Source organism: Anser brachyrhynchus, assembly GCF_964034855.1.
Source record: "Anser brachyrhynchus genome assembly, chromosome: 4".
In the NCBI taxonomy this organism is placed as follows: Eukaryota; Metazoa; Chordata; class Aves; order Anseriformes; family Anatidae; genus Anser; species Anser brachyrhynchus.
This window is the reverse complement of record NC_137698.1, coordinates 38,135,723-38,154,706: the sequence shown is the minus strand read 5'-3', so window position 1 is coordinate 38,154,706 and position 18,984 is coordinate 38,135,723. Positions and strand designations below refer to the sequence as shown.

At 41.8% G+C, this 18,984-nt stretch overlaps 2 protein-coding genes and 1 long non-coding RNA gene across 8 annotated transcripts in view; 1 reads left to right on the top strand and 2 right to left on the bottom strand.

The window, feature by feature from the left end:
• RNF150 (ring finger protein 150) overlaps nt 1-3,815 on the bottom strand; it is a 121,524-nt gene extending 117,709 nt beyond the window's left edge. The window contains exon 1 of one of the 2 annotated variants that reach the window (XM_080591003.1): nt 2,992-3,815. In XM_080591003.1, coding sequence (XP_080447129.1) covers nt 2,992-3,457 — 466 coding nt within the window. In that variant the 5' untranslated portion in view covers nt 3,458-3,815. The remainder of the gene's footprint in view (nt 1-2,991) is intronic. The other variant, XM_080591002.1, reaches the window with a different exon arrangement.
• The window catches only part of LOC308194748, a 310,853-nt gene that overhangs the window by 256,205 nt on the left and 35,664 nt on the right, over nt 1-18,984 (top strand). The window lies entirely within an intron of this gene.
• The window catches only part of LOC308194746 (uncharacterized protein), a 104,066-nt gene continuing 89,414 nt past the window's right edge, over nt 4,333-18,984 (bottom strand). Inside the window, exons 8-10 of the mRNA XM_080591037.1 lie at nt 16,790-16,914; nt 10,663-10,748; nt 4,333-6,363 (exon numbers count right to left, since the gene is read on the bottom strand). The gene's annotated coding sequence lies outside the window, so the exon portion shown is untranslated. The remainder of the gene's footprint in view (nt 6,364-10,662; nt 10,749-16,789; nt 16,915-18,984) is intronic.

Here is an 18,984-nt window from a genome sequence, read left to right as displayed (position 1 = left end):
ACACAGACGTTACAGCTCTACCTCCTTCGTCTGGATATGCAAGCAGTGACCTAAGAGGCTCCAAGAGAGCAAAGACTTTCAATACAGTGAATGAACTGTTTCAAATTGAGCACTTAGTTTGTTCCATCTGGTGCACTATAAATTAATCCTGGAAAGTTGTAGCTAAAGATCTGCATGACGGACTTGTGTATAATACCACCTTGGTTTCCATTTGAGGGGGTGAGGGGCTTAAGGGGCAAAGGGACAACCACCTACAATCCTTCAAATTGAAAAAAAGTATCTTGCTGCAGATTCCTACAGATTTTAAGATCAGAAGGTACGTTTTAGCAAAGATTCATTGTAACTGAAAACAGGAAATATAATTGAAGATACAGCTGTTAAGTAAAAATCTTTGGCAGGAGAAAGAGAGCTTTGGGGAAAAGGCAGTAAGGGCAATAGCTTACGAAATAATAGGTGAATGTGGTCAAAAAGGGGAATGAAGCATAGGAATAGATATGAAGAAATAAGAGTGGGGAGAGAGAAGCAGAAACACAGAGATAAAATGACGGTAAAAGAAGGAAGGCAGAACACATAAAAAAGATGTACACGAGGAAAAGATGTCTCAGGAGGACCAGCAGTTCTTCATGAGAATGGGAGCCACGTTGTTATGCAACAGGACATAGCATTTTCTATATAAGAAGGAGTTTATTAAAGCTTACTTGAAGCCTCAATAAAAAATCTGTGGGAGGAAAAAAAAAAAAGAGTAACATATTTCTTTCAACTTTTAAATCGCTTTTTAGGTCATATTTCACCCCCCCTCCCCCTACAAGTATTTTCCAGGACGGAATTTTCTTCTTCCCACTCCAGGATTTGGCGTGGGCAGAGCACCACAGATGCTGCTGAACTCAGAAACCAGGAACCTGATTCATTCTTTCCTTGAATCCTGTGCTATCATTTAGACTGGGACTGAGCAAACGTCAAAGGCTGCAAGTCAGAAAGACGATTTTACACAGCTTGTATGTTAAATTTGCCCCAGCACAATGGTGGTACAAAAAGACGAGTAAAGGTAAATCCAGCTCTGAATCTCTGTATGTTTGTCCAACATTTGTTCAAGAATACTTATTTTTCCTTCTGTTCCAGTAGACTTAAGCTCTAAAATTCTCCTCAGTTTTGACTGCATGCAGAGGGCAGGTTTTCCCTAACGCAAGACCAACAACTGTTTTTCCAACTTCACAGAACAAAAATCCTTAAAATGAAGACAAACTCCTACAATCAATCAGCAAAGCCCTTCAGTCTGATAGAGTTCAACAAGTCCAGATTATTTTCCGTTCAGTTTCCGTTCATTTCAGCCTCAGCAACTGTACAATCACACTGCTGGGTATCAATTCGGTACTCAAAAAGGATTCTCAGCGTAAGCTGTAAGCAGTCATATGATATAAAAGAAGCTGCCCCCAAGATAAGTGATACAGCGGTTGTATTTTTGAAAGCTGAGGCCACTTTCACTAAGAAAGATTCCTTGCTTACTTCATTTTAGACTTTAAAATAAACAAAAGCTGTAGCATTTTAAAAGGTTAGACATTTTTTACTCCCACTGTTCCTTAATAAAACACCATTTGTGTGGGAAAACAGCTTAACGCATACTTTAAAAACAGGCAAACCATTAATTGATCCAACATGTTGGCAGTTTTAGAGAAATTTACTGGACAAGCACAAGCGACGCATCTGAAGTTTTGAAACAGCCCGAGCTTTACTTTAAGGGTGCGAAAGTATGCCAAGTTCCTACTATGTTATACTGCCTAGTAAATAATCTGTCATACTTAAAGTAGCAAGAAGTATTATCTGAACAGCTACTAAACCACATGCAGGTTATAAAGCACAGTTTTAAGAAGCTCAAGAGGTTAGGAGTTCCTTGTCTTACAAAACCAATGGAAAATACTAAAGAAAATCTTCCACCGATCCCATCAAAGAAACGTGCCCAAATAAACAGTTAATCTCTTAAGGAGGCAGCACGCAAGGGGTTCCTTCCAAAAGCACTGCTTTTGCATCAGCAGTATTGTAGCATTAGTCAGGCAACAAATTGTTTTTCAGCACATCTGTGCTAGCTACTTTACTGACAGACTTTAAAATGTCATTAGAATAAGAGCCTGTTTTGCAGCCTTCCTGTGTTTCAATTTACCCCCAACTCTGCTAAGATTCAACTGGCATGAAGCAGCTGGGCATGATTAGTTACTGGATGCAAACCAAAATGAAATTTCACAATAGGTGGCATTTTAGTCCTTACAGAACAGGCTGTTAGTATAAAAGAGCAGTGACCCCTGGCACAAAACACCATCCCTAAATATAAACCCTGTGATCTGTTTTTAAATCTATGCTATTTCAGCTCAAACGCTGTTACAAAAACAGTGGGTTTGTTTGTGGATATAACCAGAGGTTCGTGTTGTTTCTGACAACTGGATTTCTGCTGCGTTAGTTGAGGAGCACACGTTGGGAGCCAAGTACCTGTGTGCCGGCACTGTGAGCACCCCATCAGAGGGTTCACCCGGCGAGTGAAGCCCCCTGAATCCTGGACAAAACGTCCCATGTTCTCACCAAATCAGATACTTGGCTTTCCTGCCTGATCCCATGGCTTTTATGCTATCACAGGTGAGACAGTGGACATCGTGCCCCTACTTTCTTGCACCTCCTGATACGCGCACATCACAAACACCACCCGCCTCCTCCTGAGCAGGTCTCACTCCCACAGGGCACCTGCCAGAGGACCCAACAAATAACAGGAGCTCCGTGGTGGGCTCGGGGTCCCATCTGTCCCTCCGATCAACCCAAACTTCGCATCTCCCGAACTTTTTGCCCCCAGAGCACTGCCGGCAGCACACCCATCGCTTGCCATGGGCACCCACCGCCCAGCGAGGCCTGCAGCCCAGCGTGCCGCCATCCGGGAGGTGCGAGGCCACCTTCCCTCCGGCTGGGGCGAAGCGGGGCGCCCAGCGGGCAGCGGGGAGCAGGACGTCTCACCTGCGTAGGGCATGGTGATGGTCTCGTTGGCGTTGCTGGAGCCCACGTTGTAGATGACGACGGCCGAGGCGTTCTGGGCGGCGGCGTGGCGGATCTTGTCCTTGTAGGTGCAGTTGCCCCGCGGGATGAGGGCCACCCAGCTCTTGCCCGGCGCCGGGGCGTTGAAGCGGGTGCCGGGGTCGCAGGCGTAGCGGTCGGCGGGCGAGGCGGAGAGGGCCACCTGCCCGCGGGCGTCCTGCTTGGGCGACTGGTCGCCGTAGCGCCCGCACTCACTCTTCTCGCTGCGGAGCTCGGCGCTGCCGCCCGCCGGGTCGGCGTAGGTGATGTTGACGAAGGCCGTGTACCACTCCTCCTTCTCGGCCACGGTGAAGTCCAGGCACAGCAGATGCACGAAACAAAAGGACAGCAGCCATGTTGAGAGAGCCAGGCTGCGGCACGCTTGGATCACAGACATTGCCATCTTCATCTGCCGGCCCCCCCACCCGCCCCCCCGCAGCCGGCCGGCCCGCCCCCGCTGCCTGCGCCGTGTGTGTGTGCGTGCGGGAGTGTGCGCGTGTGCCCCGAGCGGGGCGGCGCTGCTCCCGCCGGGCGCCGTGCGGGGGAGGGCGGGGGGCCCTCCCTCCCCTCCGCAGCCCGCTGCCTAATTCATAGCGGGGCCGTTTGATTTCCTCGGGCTAGCCCCGGACGCGGCGGCGCCGCCCCCCCCCCTCCTTCCCTCCCCGCTTCCTCCCGCCGCCCTGCCCGCACCGCGCGGCCGCCTCCCCCCGCTGCGGGCAGGAGCGGAGCGGAGCGGAGCTGTGGCGGCGGTGGGGGAGCGGAGGGTTTCCACCCGGCGCCGGGCCCGGCCCCCCGGGGAACGGGGCGCCGGGGGCCGAGGAGCGGCCCGGTGGCGGCGGCGCGGCAGCGGCACCTGGCGGGGGCCGGGCGCAGCGCGGCCGCTGGGGACGGGGCCAAGGCACGGCGGCGGGGGCTGGGGGGGGGGGCGAGAGCGGGCCCCTGAGGAGACGGCGGTCGGGGCGCCTCGCCGTTGGGCTGGCCTGCCTCTGGGTCTTCCTTCGGGCCTGGCCTCGGTTGGGTTTGGCTTTTTGACTACTGTACCACAGGGCAAAACAGTTAGAAATCTTGCTGCCTCCGTTGCCCAAACGTCTGTCAGCTTTCCTGGCCACCGGCAGGACGGAGAGGTAGGTGGTCTAGGACCAGCGATAGATTCCTCATAAAAACAGATCTGTGAAACGTCCTAAGGATACTGCTGTTGCTCTTGCAAACATGAACGTTGTAATGTACAGCTGTAGTCCCGAGCAGCAAAAGCCAGCAGGGAAAAATCCACAGAGGGACAATCACTTTTGTCTCTTCCAAAGTTACATATATTTAAACACATGTGTACAGGTTTTAAAGTACAGACAGAGTAACTTACTATATACAGCTGTGAATGTTACTGGCAAGCACGTTTACCAAAATCAGGTGAGCTCTGGCACGAGCACGTCTAATGCAAAAGCTTCCAAAAATGACAAAGCAGCTCTCTGGAAACGCTCAGACTCAACAGACACAGGCAGAAAAGAATAGCCTAATCCTAGCTCAGTGAAAGCCCAGATTTGTGGATTTTAACATATAAAACACCCAAAAATAGTTTTGGCCAAGACTTAAACGCCTTTCATACCAATATAAAACAAGGTCAGATAGCAACTGACTCTGTCCATCTTAGTGCAAGTGAGCAGCAAAAATTCTGCTTTTCTATAACAATGTTCAGTAACAGAAGGACATCTCACAAGATTAACACATATTGCCTATTTTAGCCACCTTGTTTTTAAAATGTGGTGCTAAAAATGGCATACTCTTTGGCTGAGATGAAATGCATAAGTATCTCACTAGTGGCAATATTTTCCCGTTTCCAGTTCATGTTCATAGCTGCCATTGATCTAAGCTGTCTTCTGCCAACAGCCTTAACCATGTTTTACACACACATGCTGCTTTGAATAGGTTATTTCCCCAAAGTTAAAAAAAAAAAAAAAAAAGTGATTTTTCTGAGGAAGAGTTACAAATATGGGAATAAAATAGAGAAATGTGTACGAAAGTAGAGTGGGTTACCAAAAAGCTGCAAATCTACCAGGAATCAAGAGGACAATTTTGCTTGAAAGCCCATTCCTAGAGAAGTGAAGTCAGCAATTAAGATGAAAAACTTACCATGTAAAACTAACGTTGAGAAAGGAAAGTAGAGGGCAATCAACATTAATTAAAAAGGGTTGAGATTTCATAGAGGCAGCAAAATCCAGCAGGGAAAAATCCATGTCTGGCAGGGCTAGGGGCTATAAAGCATTTGTGTATTTGGAAGAGTAAGAAGTATTATTAGAAGAGAAGGCAGAAGAGGTATAAATGGGTGATAAATATTTCAGTTTTATATCTGGAAAGAAAAGGAGAATGTATTTCTCAGATCATTGACTCATAAAATAGAGATTAAGAAGCAACTCCTAAGAACATACAAAAACCAGCCAACCCAGAAAAATGGTACACATGAATCCCAAAAGAGTGGGCTGGGGGTGGAGAAAATACCCAGCTCTCTGACACTACTTGAAGTAAATCTTGTCACAACAGGAAAATCTTGAAAGATTGACTGCTCAGTTTCCTGAAAAGATCCAGAAAATCAAATTATGGTGGCCACTTAGTTACAGACTGGTCAGTCTGGTGTTAACAAACACCAAGGAAAAGACGATTGAAAAACAGATTTTTGAAAGGTGTGTTATATAACGACATTCTCATTACATATGTAACACATGAAGAACCAGGCAAGATGAGCTTAGTTGAAGTATAACTCAATGCAAAAATATGAATGAAACCACCACCCTCTCAGGAGCAGAACTGGTATGTATGTGTGTTATCCTGCACGCAAAGGCAGAGTGGGAAGGAATTGTGCTTTGCTCCTAAGGAAAGGAAAGAAAGGGCCCGAAGAGGATGCAGCAATCCTCAGATGTTCCAGAGGAGTAACAAGTAGGAGTAGAGAAGCAATTTTCTCTCTGCATGAAGCATCACTGAGACAGATACTAGAAGCTGCCCAGTCTTGGTATCTGCATTTTTCAAATGATATTGAAATACCAGAGAAGGTTAAGAAAGGAAACCTAAAAATGATTTTAAATAATTCCTCTCCGGGGAGAGATTTCAGGTGCCCAATCTATTCAGCCTTTCAAGAAAAGAGGCAATATGATCACACATTATGGAAGTACCATCACAGGGATATAACAGCAGGTACTAAAAGGCTCTTTAAGCTAGGGGATAAAGGCGTAACAAGAACCCAAATTTTAAACTAGACAATGCAACTTACAGCAAAGGTTGCTGTTTAAAGTGGTTGTCCATTGGAGAAAACTCTGAAGTGAAACTGTCCTGGGAAGTGAAAGACAAGTTCATGTCAAACAAAAGATACCTCTAGAAAGTATACTTGATTGAAGTACAAGTATGAAATTCTTCAGAGTGACTCTATAATCTAGTGGATGCTTCTCACCTTAAAATGAATGAAAACAACAGACTATTTAATTAGTTTTGTTGCCAAAAGCCAAAGTACAATTAACTAGGTTAACCTGTTGATTTCCAATCACCCAGACAGCCGACGATGGTCCTTCCCTATTTTTTGTTTCTGTTCATAGGAACGTCTGAGGTTCTCCCTTTGCTTTGCTCCTCAGAGAGCCAGTCTGGCCCAACACAACACCACCATACTTTGAATAAACATCCAAGCAGCCGTAACGTTTCCTCTTAGTCCCCCACTACTTTTGGCACCACCTTACCCTAGTCTATGCTCTCTCCTTCAGGAAAACAAACAAAAAACAAAACAAAACAAAACAAACACAAACCCTGTGAGTTTTGTTCCCCCCAGCCTCTGCAGACACATACAAGGCACTCATCCAGCATGATCACACATCACCTTGCCTGGATTACAGTGAAAAGCACAATCTCTATGTTTATGCACTATTGAAAAACATTTTACAGGATCTGTAACACTTTTTTTTTTTTTTTTTTTTTAAGCTCAGGATTTGTAGATATTTCAAGGAATCACCACTTGACTGAATTACTGACACTAAGCTGCTCACCTCTGCCTGAGCCTTCCCTCTGAATGGGCCCAACTAATTTGGAATTTAGCAATGTGTGATCAGCTGCTTTTCTGTGTGCTCTCCACGCCTTGGTTACAGTGAATTACATTTGCTGTGTTGTTAGATATCTTTCTATCTTGTTTGGTTCCTCTGATGTTCTTCCAGTTTCCTATGAATAATCTGGACAGTTCTTGCAATGTTATTTCTATTATTTTTTCACATGTATATAAGGGTATCAATTGTATGCAGAAGGGCGGAGAGAAAGGATTGTTTCCAGGAGAACTCCAGATTCATGACATACAGAACACAGAAGATGGATTTAGGTAACAGCTGATTATGAGTAAATGACAAACTGAAATTCACTACATGACTACCTCTATTATGTACCAAAATAAATACATTGTTAATTTACTGTTTCACAAGGTAAAATTCATTAGTTTATACCTTTTTTTGGCTTAAAAGCTAACTTGTTACGTTTACATTGTGCTGGACTGTGTCTGTTACACACAAAAATTTCGAGCTGTCAGCTAGAAATTGCTTCTGTTAAAGGAGAGGAATCTCCTCCAGGCTGTTACGCTGTCACCCCTCTGTTAGGGGATCCCATGGAGTTTTGTGGGCCTCTGTCTCAGCCTGTTTGGACAATCATTGTCAAGAGTTAAAATGGTGAAGGTTTAAAGTAAGGTTAGGTTGTCTAAATTCTGATGAAGTAGGGATTTACCTGAAATTTCAGCATCTTAATGCAGAAGAATGACTGGGCTATACCTGAGATAGCATTGCCAGCTATTTTTAAAAGTGTGCTGGCACCCAAATTAGGTGTTTTGGCTCCCTTTATCATTAATGGCAAGCACCTTCAGCAAGCAATTCAGAGCATGCGAATGTGATGTCTTACTGAATACAGGACCTAGACGCACCCAATTGTTGACGATTCTGTGTTGATCTGGACACAGGCAAAAGCAAGCCCACAGAAAATAGACACTGCAGGGTAGGTGGGAAGTCCCATCGGGGGGCAGCTCTGTTCCCCCTGCATTCAACACAGTGAGCCCTCACAGGGGTAGGACCCCAGCAGGTGTGGGCTCAGAGAGACTTGGGGTTAGAGCTAACTGCAAGGCAGCCTGAAGGCATTTTGATGCTGATGGACAGCTGGAAGAGTTGACTGAAATATGATCTCTACAGGTGCTCAGGAAAATGAGGACTTTCTCCTCCCCTAGCTATGAAACTGAAATTGATTCTTGCTTACAGCTGGAGAAGAACAGAAGAGATGTTAACACTGGGAAGCTGCACAAAGGGTAAAGTGATACCTTCGCCTCACCCATTTGCTGCTAATACTATCCTTTGCATTACAGAAAACAACACATTTGTTCATTAAGAGAGTTAATTGAGCAATACATCTTTTCATAACCTAATTGACACTGTTAATACTTCATCCATCTTCCTATTCATATGCTAATAGCTATATTGCTTGTCACAGAATCCTGCCTTAGATTTGAACACTCCTTCATTCTTCTGCAAAGTCGTTTGAATTACTATACTAGCTACAGTACTTCTGGTTTCATTTACTTAGGTCAATTTAATATTTTTCATAACATTCTGATGCTCTAAAGAAATATTGAAAGTAAAGCTCCAGAGGGGAAAAAAAAAAAAAAGTGTTCCAGATAGATAAACTCACTGCTGCTATAGGAAACGTTTAGTAGAATTTATAGGGAAAGTGACATTTTCATTTAAAAATTATGAAAAGTGTTGAAGGGAGCTTTATCTTGTTTGATCCTTATTAAGTTTTCATAGTGAGATGGTGCTCCTTGTGTCCCAGAGGCAAAATTGCCATGTCTTATCATATTTGTTTAGCATCTGCTTTTGTTATAGATATTTTTTGTAAACTACAAGAACCCAGGAGATTGCTGCTGATGAACACCATTCTGCCTGTTCCTTCTTCAGTTATAGCCTCTTAAAAATAAAAACATTTGAAAGAAACATGTCTCTTTTGTGCCATTTCTTTCTCTTCCATGATAGCTCACTCAGCTCCCTTAAACTTTCAGTATTTTTCTTGTTTATCATTAATTTAATGTACAGGCTTACTCAGCCCTCAGAGAAAATACTGTCTTTTCCTTTACAATGTGAAAATATCAAAAGGTTAGCTTTCTTCATCTAGTAGATTATTTTCCTTGCTCTCCTTGAAAGGGAGTCATTTCAGCAAATCACTCAGAGAAGAAGTGAACTGACATAACCCAGCCCCAGCTTTGCAGAGTAGCCCAGGTGTTAGCACTGGGCTGGGATTTCCTGCCATCCCAACTGGCTGGTTACTCCTGCACTACACCAGAAACCTCTTGATTTCAAGTGCTCATACTACTGCTCCTTTTCTTCTAAAAAGCTACTGTTATTAAACTTACCACCTTCCATAGCCCTACAGCATAGGTAGATGGGCAAGGACTGCATTAGATCCATGTACCTTCATCTTCTTCCTTGAATAGTCAGCCACACTGACTGGAGGCAGCCTTTAGCTTGTCTGGGGTTAAGGATCACATTTTTATCTGCATCTGTGCTAACTGCTCTAGCACTGACAGGTGCGCAGAGTGTGAAATGCAGTCCTGCAGAGGCAGAATTTCTTCACACACACAAATTCAGGCTCCAAAATGGTGCCAGTTCCTAGTGTTTTAATAATCTTCCAGGGGAAATAATGCAAAGAACCTATAAGAAGGTGTAATTTGTAATACAGATTCTTTCCAAAAAAATCCTCCCAAAAAATCAAACTGGAAATGTATTAGCCAAAACTGTGTAAAGAGCGGAATTTGCTGTAGAAGCTGCGTAGAAATGTGTGATTAGAGATTATCTGTGCCTCTGAATATCTGAATGAAGAGAGTCATGCTAAGTGTTAATTAGGTGGCTCATAACTTGCATTGTATAATAATAAATCTTGGAAGTACAAGTTGCCAGCTATATGCCATCCTCTAATGACTAAAAGAAATACTCAGTTCAGTCTCTGTGCAGGAAAACACTGATCTTGCCTACTGTGGACAGCATATATTAAATATTAAGGCATTTTTCAATTAATAGCAGATTTCTGCTTAACATTTTAGAAACTTTCACAAACGTTTCAGTGCAAACTGCTGCAGAAGAAGTATATACACAGTCAAAGTTATTCTCACAGACATCTTGCTCCTTTGGCAATATGAAGTGGGAGACAGTGCAGAGCTACAGAATGCAACGCTCATCTCAGCAAGGCCACACCACAAGCTCTGGGTGGCATAGTCACAGTGAAAGATTTTTCTAGTAGGAGGCTCAGCTTTTGAAAGGATGCTTCTAAATTCTTCTACCTTTGCTGAAATGAAGCTTTTAATTGCCAGCACTGAGGGGACAGGCTACACGTGCACATCCTAGCTGTGACTCAGAGACTGCTCTTAGCACACTTAGTTAGCACACTTAGACCAAAAGTCGAGTGTACCCAGCGACACCAAGTAGTTAGTTTGTTAAGACTCCCACCTACAAACCTCTGAATAGAATAATGAAGAATAGATATACCCAGTATAACTGTGGGAATGTTTATGTCACAGTTCAGACATATGCAGAGATTCCCAATCTCACTTGAACGCAAGGCAGCACATACCTGGATTAATTGGGCATGTTTCCATACTAATACACCTTGCTGCTGAACTTATAGAGAGCATTTACACAATGCCACACAGGTCACTGCTAGGGGAAGAAGAAAAGATTTTTTGAGCAAATAGAGCAAAGAAAAAGATTTTCAGAGCAAATATAGATATTTGGCTAAATCGAAGATAGTAATATGCTGTGCTGAAAAAGATGCGTGGGGTTACTAATGGCGTTTTTTCAAGAGTGAGTCCTGGGATTGATCATCTTTAATATTATCACTAATGGCTGTGGTGCATGCAAACAAAATAGGAAAATGCTAATGAAATTCATGGATGACATAAAATAAGGTGCCATTGGCGATAGAGAGAAAGTCACGTATGGAATACAGAATAATTATATTGATTGGACTGAGCGAGAAATGCGATGAAATTCAATAATGTGTAATGCCAGGTCATGAATTTACAGACTAAAAGTACATATTTCTGCTCTTAACTGGAAACTCGGTGGTTGGGATACTGGTTCATTAGGACAGCAATGTCACAAAGACTCCATTAAAAAAAAAAAAAAACTCAAATGCCTTAAAGGCCTTAAAATGCATTAGGAGACAGTCTGAGGAGTGACGGGGGGATACAAATCTCCTCACACGTGGCCCTCTCAAAAGCTCACCTGATGTCACCCGTGCAGGTCTGCCTAAGAGGAATTGCAGTTGGAAAAGATGCATAAAAGGGTGACTAGGAGAGCAAGGGAATGAAAAATTGCTTTTGAAAGAAAGTTTAGAACTTCACAGCAAGGGGAAGACTGAAGGGACTATAGTTGCTCTCTGGTAGTACATCCAGAGGGCTAAACACAGTGGAGGGAGAACAAACACAGTGGAGGGAGAACAGCCTGTAAATTGATCATATATAAATGAATACAAAAAAAAAAAAGGGGGAAGAAAATTTCTAATTACCTTTACTAAATACTAATCCTATACTAACTCTATTTACAAATTACTAAACTTATAACAGTGGAATTATTAAATGATTGCATGCAATAGCAGGGTTTGGTCTAGATGATCCAGGACTTTTGACTCTGACTATATCCAAACTTAATTCAAAAGTTGACAGGATTTTTTTTCCCCTTTTTTTCCCCTAAAAGCAGCCTAAATAATACTGGAAGACACCAGATGGTGCTGTCACAGTTTTATACATGCAGTATGCCCAGACTTTCATATTTACAGGTTATGGCCAAAATGCTGTGTAGCTGTGTCACATTTAACATATTTTATTATGTTCCTGCATATGCCATTAACATTTGCTGCTCAAATCTGCAGGTAAATAGGTTCTTAGAAGTGTTCAGAGGAAGCATTTTCAAATGTAGATACTAAAATCCTTCTTGAAATGGTATTTTTGTCACTGGCTTGCATGAAAGTTGAGCTGAATCCTAAGGATGCCAAACACATGAAAAGGATGAAAGCCTGGAATTTTGCCATCTTTTCTCATTTTCTTCCTAGTTTTTCTTTAAATTCAGTGGAAGTGTATTCCTTACCTAGATTGTGAGTTGAGATGCAGCCCATGAATGCTTTGAGCACACAGTTAAAGAAAAAAGTACATGTAGATGTTATTTAAAATTTGATAGAACTGAGGTGGGTTTTTATTAATATTGGGCTATCACCACTTCTCATCCCCTTTGTACTTTAGATATTTTTCCTCCTATAAGACTGGTCTTTAAAAACTGAGTGTCCTGAATTCAATACTCATAGTTCAGACATTTCATTTAGAGTTTAGATAATAGCCCTAGCCATTGTATCATGTCCTCTTATCTCATACATTTATAGGCTGTTTATCGCTACAATTAGAATGACAGAGAAGTGGTCCACGTAGGGTAAGAACTGATGAATGATTTATAAGTACTTTTAGCAAAGAAGTAGTTCAAGGAAGTTTGCTCATCAAGTTCTAGTTCTTTCTTTTTTTTTTTAATATAAAATTGAGCACAGCAGTTTGAAATTATACTGCCTGTTTTGTGACACAATTTAAACTCAAATTGCTCAAATCCCTTTATTACATTGCACCTTTATTTGGCATATGCCTTAGTCAATATCTGGTCTAAAAGCTTCTTTTTGCAAAGAGACTAAAAGTTTTGTTGTCATACAAGGCAATGTAATGGTTCGTTATAACATCGTCTTGGGATAATAAAAGGCTTTTCTGGAGTCAGTATGGGTTTGTTTGTTTTTGTTGCAGACTGCAAAGTCTAATTAGGATTCCTGTAAGAGGGTCCATTATGATCACCTAATCTGCTTTTCTACAACACTAATGATATCGTTAACCTTTTAAATTGTTAATATTGTTTTTAATATTAAATATCATTCCTAGGTCCATGTTTTATAAGCCATTAAAAAATAAAAACAAATTTTCAACTTGTTAGCACTTCACAAATTTGCATTGGAGTTCTACCCCATTATACTTCTAAAACTTTGAAAAATATTTTTTGGTCTTCAAAGTAGTTTTGTAGGCACTCATTAGTTCACTCGAAAGCTCCCCATGAATATAGGCAAATATTACTTCAGTTACAAATCATTTTCCTCTTACTATCCAATCTATCAATAAAAATTAGCAAAATGTTTCAATAGGTGGTAAGGCTGCTCTGCTGAGGTTGTAGCTGACAAAAACATATATAAATGCAAAATACATATTTATAGAAGAACCCTAGTTCTTTAATAGGCACAGCCTTATTCTGTTTTCTTTACCTTGAATGCTTTTGTCCTAAACAGTGTTTGGTTTAGTAATTGATTGGAACTACCAGTTGGTGAGTCTGACACACATAAGCCAAACAACAGAACAATTTTTCTCCCCAAATGCCTGTTTGCTTCCAAATGGTCTGGAGAGATCTAGGAGAAATATTTTATTATATTCATCTGATAACAAGATTTTCACAGTCCAGGTTATAGAAACTCAGCTATTAGAAAATCAGCCTTTAGACAAGTTTTTGAAAGATAAAAAGCTGAAATGATTTGTCAGGAAGCCCCCAGCCCTTCAGCCTGTAAGGACCTCCGAATTCCTCAGAGAAAGCAGAGACCTTCTCCCGGCCTGAGGCAGGAGAAACCTCACAGCCTCTCCTCAACTCTCAGGGGCAAAGGAAAGCAAAGCAAGTCCATGACCAAGAAAAATTACTTCACACTCTTAAGAGTGGTAGAAGACTGTATGCCTGGTGATCTGTGTGTAATTTTCCACAAAGGTAGCTATACTTGTGAGTTTTCTGCCAGTGTTCTACCATTTGTTTGGTTATTTTCTTTTTATTCCAATCTCTTAGGATCAGGAGGTTCATTTGGCAGTTTTTACGTTACTGAAAGGTCATCTGGGTGAGTGTCCTCTCTTTGAGCAGGAATCACCTTTATATCCCCCCTATTTTTTAAAGCAGAAGGAAAAGTCTAACAACACGGAAATGTTTCACTTCCTCTGTAGATATATTTAACACTTTCAGGGCAATTACGTGGTACCTGGTAGCTAGCCAATCCCTCTGTACAAGGAAGCATTTGATAGACATCCTCAGAGCTAATCCGTGGCTGTGGGTCAGCCCCCTGAAGAACTGACTGTTCACAGAAGTTGTTTCAAGCTGCTTTACCTGGCCCCAGAGATTTGACCAATATCTGTTTGCTCACAACGTTTTAAAGTAAGCTGGGAGCTTACAAGAACTAACCACAGAACAGCATTTCTCTGCCTTTCTGAACTGGAGGGCTACTGACCCCTGGGAGGAAAAAGAAAAAGGAAGAAAGAAAGAAACAAGAGAGGAAACTCCATCATTCGTGCTCTATGTCTGTTGAGCACCTGAAAGTCAGGACAATGGACAAGTGCCCAGCCTTGACACGGGTTAGGAATAGACCATGACCACACTTTCATGTAACCACTGCTTCATACCTCGATGACTGTATAGTAATGTGCATGTGTAGTTGTTTACAAATTCATTTTTCTTGCAGACCTTCTGGTGTCCTGTGTACCCTAATTAGGCCTGGACAGCAGGCTGGGTAATGCCACTAGAACATTGTGCCCACTAGACATGGAGATACAGTCACGAGGGTAGGTGGAAAATAAACATATGGTGTGCTGCACTGCCATAGATAGTACCAACATTTCCATATTACCTGGGAAGTATCTGTGCTGACTTACTGCACAGCAGAGTGATTTGTACAGAAAGAAAACGTGGTTTTAGTTTGTTTGTTTGTTTTTGTTGTTGTTTTGTTTTGTTTTTCCCTTTGGTGTTCATTTTTTTCTGATACTCAACCTAGTGGTTTATTCATGGGACCTTGGAAATGGATGTATTTTAGCAGCCATACAGTCTATGTGGAACACCATCCCACTTGTGAATGGTAACACACTGGAAGATGCAAAAAGCCCTACTATAAGCCAATGTGAGGGTGACTTTTCCTGTCTTTGTTGCCTCTGGCTTATATTATACTGCCTTCCATATGGGTAGGCTTAAATCTTCAAGCCCAAGATCTTTGTCTTGTGCTAGCATCAGCCACCTGAAAGAGGTGTCTTGAAATACCTCACAGTCCACTCTGTGTTTTGCAATACCCACAGTTACAGTGACATCTCATGGTAATGCAGTCTGGATGTGTGCTTCTAACCAAGAGTGTCTTCCCAAGATTATTGAGAGGTTTAGATGTGCTCCTTTACTGATATACTGAGATTAGAATTTTTTGATATTAGAATTTTTCTGCCTAGCAGAGGCAGAAAGGAATTCTAGCTATGATTTTGATACTATACAAAAGTTTCCTTCCTGAAACCCACTGATAGTTTAAACCACAATTCTGACTTCCAGTCAGAAACCACAATTCAGACTTCCAGTTGAACACAACTTCAACTTAAATAATACAAGCTTTTTATATGATTAAAGATGATTTTGTAACTCTAAGGGAACATTCTAACCATGAAGTTTGGTTAAAAATGCTAGCCAATGTGAATTAGATTATTTACAAGAGAGTATTTTAGAAATACAGTTTTCACCAACCAACTAATGCAGAATGTTTAGTCCCTGTACTTCAGTCGGCATAGACAGTGAAAATATGGCTCTTTTCTGTAGACTAACACAGTGTCACAATTTTTGGGTTGCACAAATTCAGTAAAAATTCGAACTCCTTCATACGCAGGACAAATGTGAAGCTTAACCATGCGACCACAAGAGGTCATCGTTGCTCCATGAGAACAGTTTTTGAGCAGTCTTGGATGAAAAACAAGTTTCTACACGTGCATTTGATTTACTCGATACTTAAAGGAGTGAAAGAGCTAAACACAACACCGACATTATTTTGTCGTCTTTTTTTTTTCAAAAAGAAAACATGGTACAAATCACAGCACACACCCTTCTTTAAGACCTTTTGACCACTGTCCTTTGTCCCATTCTCAACTTAAAAACAAACAATACCAATAATAATAATAATAGTAATAATAATAATAATAATAAACAGGTAAAATATTACAGAAGTGTTTCTGTCTCCACTTTGTTATCTGATACAAGGCTGTGTCACTAGCATAAGGATGTAGAAAAGTTTGAAAACTGTTTTATAATCGGAACCCTGCACAGATTCTCTTACCCTGATTACATCTAAATCTTGCCAATTACATTTTGCATAACATTTTGAAAATTATAGACTTTATTACCCACACCTGCACCTAAAAATTCTTATCTAGGCACAGACCTCATGTCATAACAGGAGCCTTGCCCATCTCATGTCTTTACAGGAGCTTCCTTTTGTCTTGTCCTGGCAAATGCAATCTTGCCACATTTAGGTCAGTTTAGAGAACTGTTACAGGAAGGATCATCATCTTATCTTGTCCCTTTCTCCCCTTTTTTCTTATATCCCTCTGCCAGGTCTCCCTTCCTGGTTACACCAAATTGTACAACTTCTCCTTGAGGGGCATCTCAGGTTCGCCGCTGCAGCATCCTCAGCCACCTTGCCACCCCCCTGCCCATGCTGCCAGCCTGTGCTGTCCACTCGGTCTCCAAAAAGCACTGACACGCTTTTTTTCCACCTGCTTCACACAGAAGAGTGTATCACTTTGTTTTTACTCAAAAGCCTCCTTAAACCCAATGGCAGGTATAGCAAAATATCCAACTTGACGTAGTAAGGCAACCAATATGCTTTGGCCACTGCCAGTTCTTACCGCATTCTTTCCCACTCCTTCTCGTAAGGTCACATGTATCCAGCTGCAAGCTCTTTTAAAGGGAACCATCTTCCATACTGTTATGATCCCTCCAGCAGCAGGGTCCAACTCCATTCTAAGGGCTCCTATGCAATGAAATCAAATAGGCATGGATTAAGTGTCTGAGTTATGAGGGAAATGGCTTGCAAACTTATTTATCGTGGAGACATGGTAAGTCTGGGAATGGGTCTGAATGTCAGCAAAGTCCATCTGGGACCTACATGGCTCCAGAGCATGCTTCCAAATCCAGTCATGATAGAGACAACATCAAATTCACTGAAACCAACAACAAACTCCCATTCATTTTCAGTAAAGCTGGGATTTTATCCTCAGCTAGGTAGGCAGTTCAGAATCACATCAGCACAAAGAAATTGTTGTAGTGGCCATAGTCTCATCTGGTGATATCACCATGGAAACCTCATCACAGATCAAAGCTAAGAATCCAGAACCATTCAATTAGCACCAGTGTCATGCTACTCTCATGAGCAGCTAGGAAAATTTACAGTTTATTGAAATACTAAAAGCTTGCAGCACAGATGCCCTGAAAGGAAAGAAAGCTACTTCATTAGTTTCATGGATATATTTCTACATGCAAAGTTTCTAAGTATAGAGTGCATTTGTCATTGTACTTTAAGATGATTTTTAAATAAAGAATTCCCAAATTAATATTTATTTCTGATTTTATCCATAATAGCCCACAATTTTTCTAACTAGTATTGCTCTCAACTAACATTTGAGAAATAGAGAACCAAATTGAAAAAGAATTATGTCGGAGAAATATATGTACTGCTGATATACATTTAAGTTGCAATGCAGACAAAATGTGTTAGATATTTTGAATAATTTTATACAATTAATATATAAGTACAGTATTTTTGGATTTAATTTGCAATCTGCAATGCAATGACTAGCTCTATCAAACAGATGACTTTCTCCTCATTTAGAGTGTTGGCTATTTTTTCGCACTGTGATTCATAGTCTAATGTTCAAGTACTCTGAATACTCTGACTACATTACTAGACCTAATGAAATATATTTTTGTTACATCAAGAGGACTACGATAAAAAGTATAGCATCTATAATTTTCTAACTTTTTAGAGCTGCTTCTTGTAGTGTAACAAAAACAGCTCCAATTGTTTACATCTGAATTCTATTTCACATGAAAACTTCAACATACTTTGAGCAGGCAAAATTCTCCCAATTCTTATATGTAATATTAGCTTTAATGTAAAGGTTCATATCTTTCACTTTCCATCAAATGAACACTGTCTGCTAAGTAATATTCATATCACAGATATTGTTAATTAATGCTCGAGTATTACAAAGCTACACTAGCTTTCTTAACTCTGCTAAATCAGTTACTTCATGCCCAGATGACTCCCACACAGCTCTGCAATCAGTAGTGAATCCAGGCCCTTGTAGGTAGTTCAAAGTTCATTATCATTCACTTCATGATATGAGGACAAGTTTGTTTGCTGGAGATGACAGGAGATTGCACACCTCGCCCTCTTCTCTCACACAGTTCGTCCTTAGGGAAGCACCCACACACCCACCATATTTTGTGGCCTTCCTTCTCTCTCACCCACAGACCTGCTTTTGCTCAGTTTTGTTGAACGAGTTACTGCTTCAAAGCAAAGAAATAATAATACAACATATTTAGCAACTGGAATTTCTTGCATAGGAAGAATTGCAATTTTACTTTTTCTCCTGTTAGCAGGAATCATGTCTGAGATCAGCATGGAAGGCATGAAAAGCTGCAAGGCAAACACAGCTAAGAGCTGGAAATGCAGAAAATAGACAAGTCTCACAGACCAACAAGTGACTGGTGATTTCCAGGGCCACTGCAATGCTGTAACTCTGTGGGCTGAGAGGAGATGGGAGTGCCACCCTTAGGCCATGCAAGCAACCTTGCCCACTCGTTCCGGCCAAGGGCTGGAGCAAGGTTACATCGCTATGGACCCACAGCCAGAAGCAGAGACTGAGCTAATGTCCAAGTCCCACGAGCTCAGGACAGAAGCCGGGATGCCAGCCGACAGCATGGTACAGCCACCACAAGCTCAAGCCGCTGCCTAGCCAGAGGAGGCCCCGCAGGAGGAAAGACTCCCGGGTGCCAGCCACAGCAGGGACACCCCCAGATGACACCCCTGGGCTGGCTG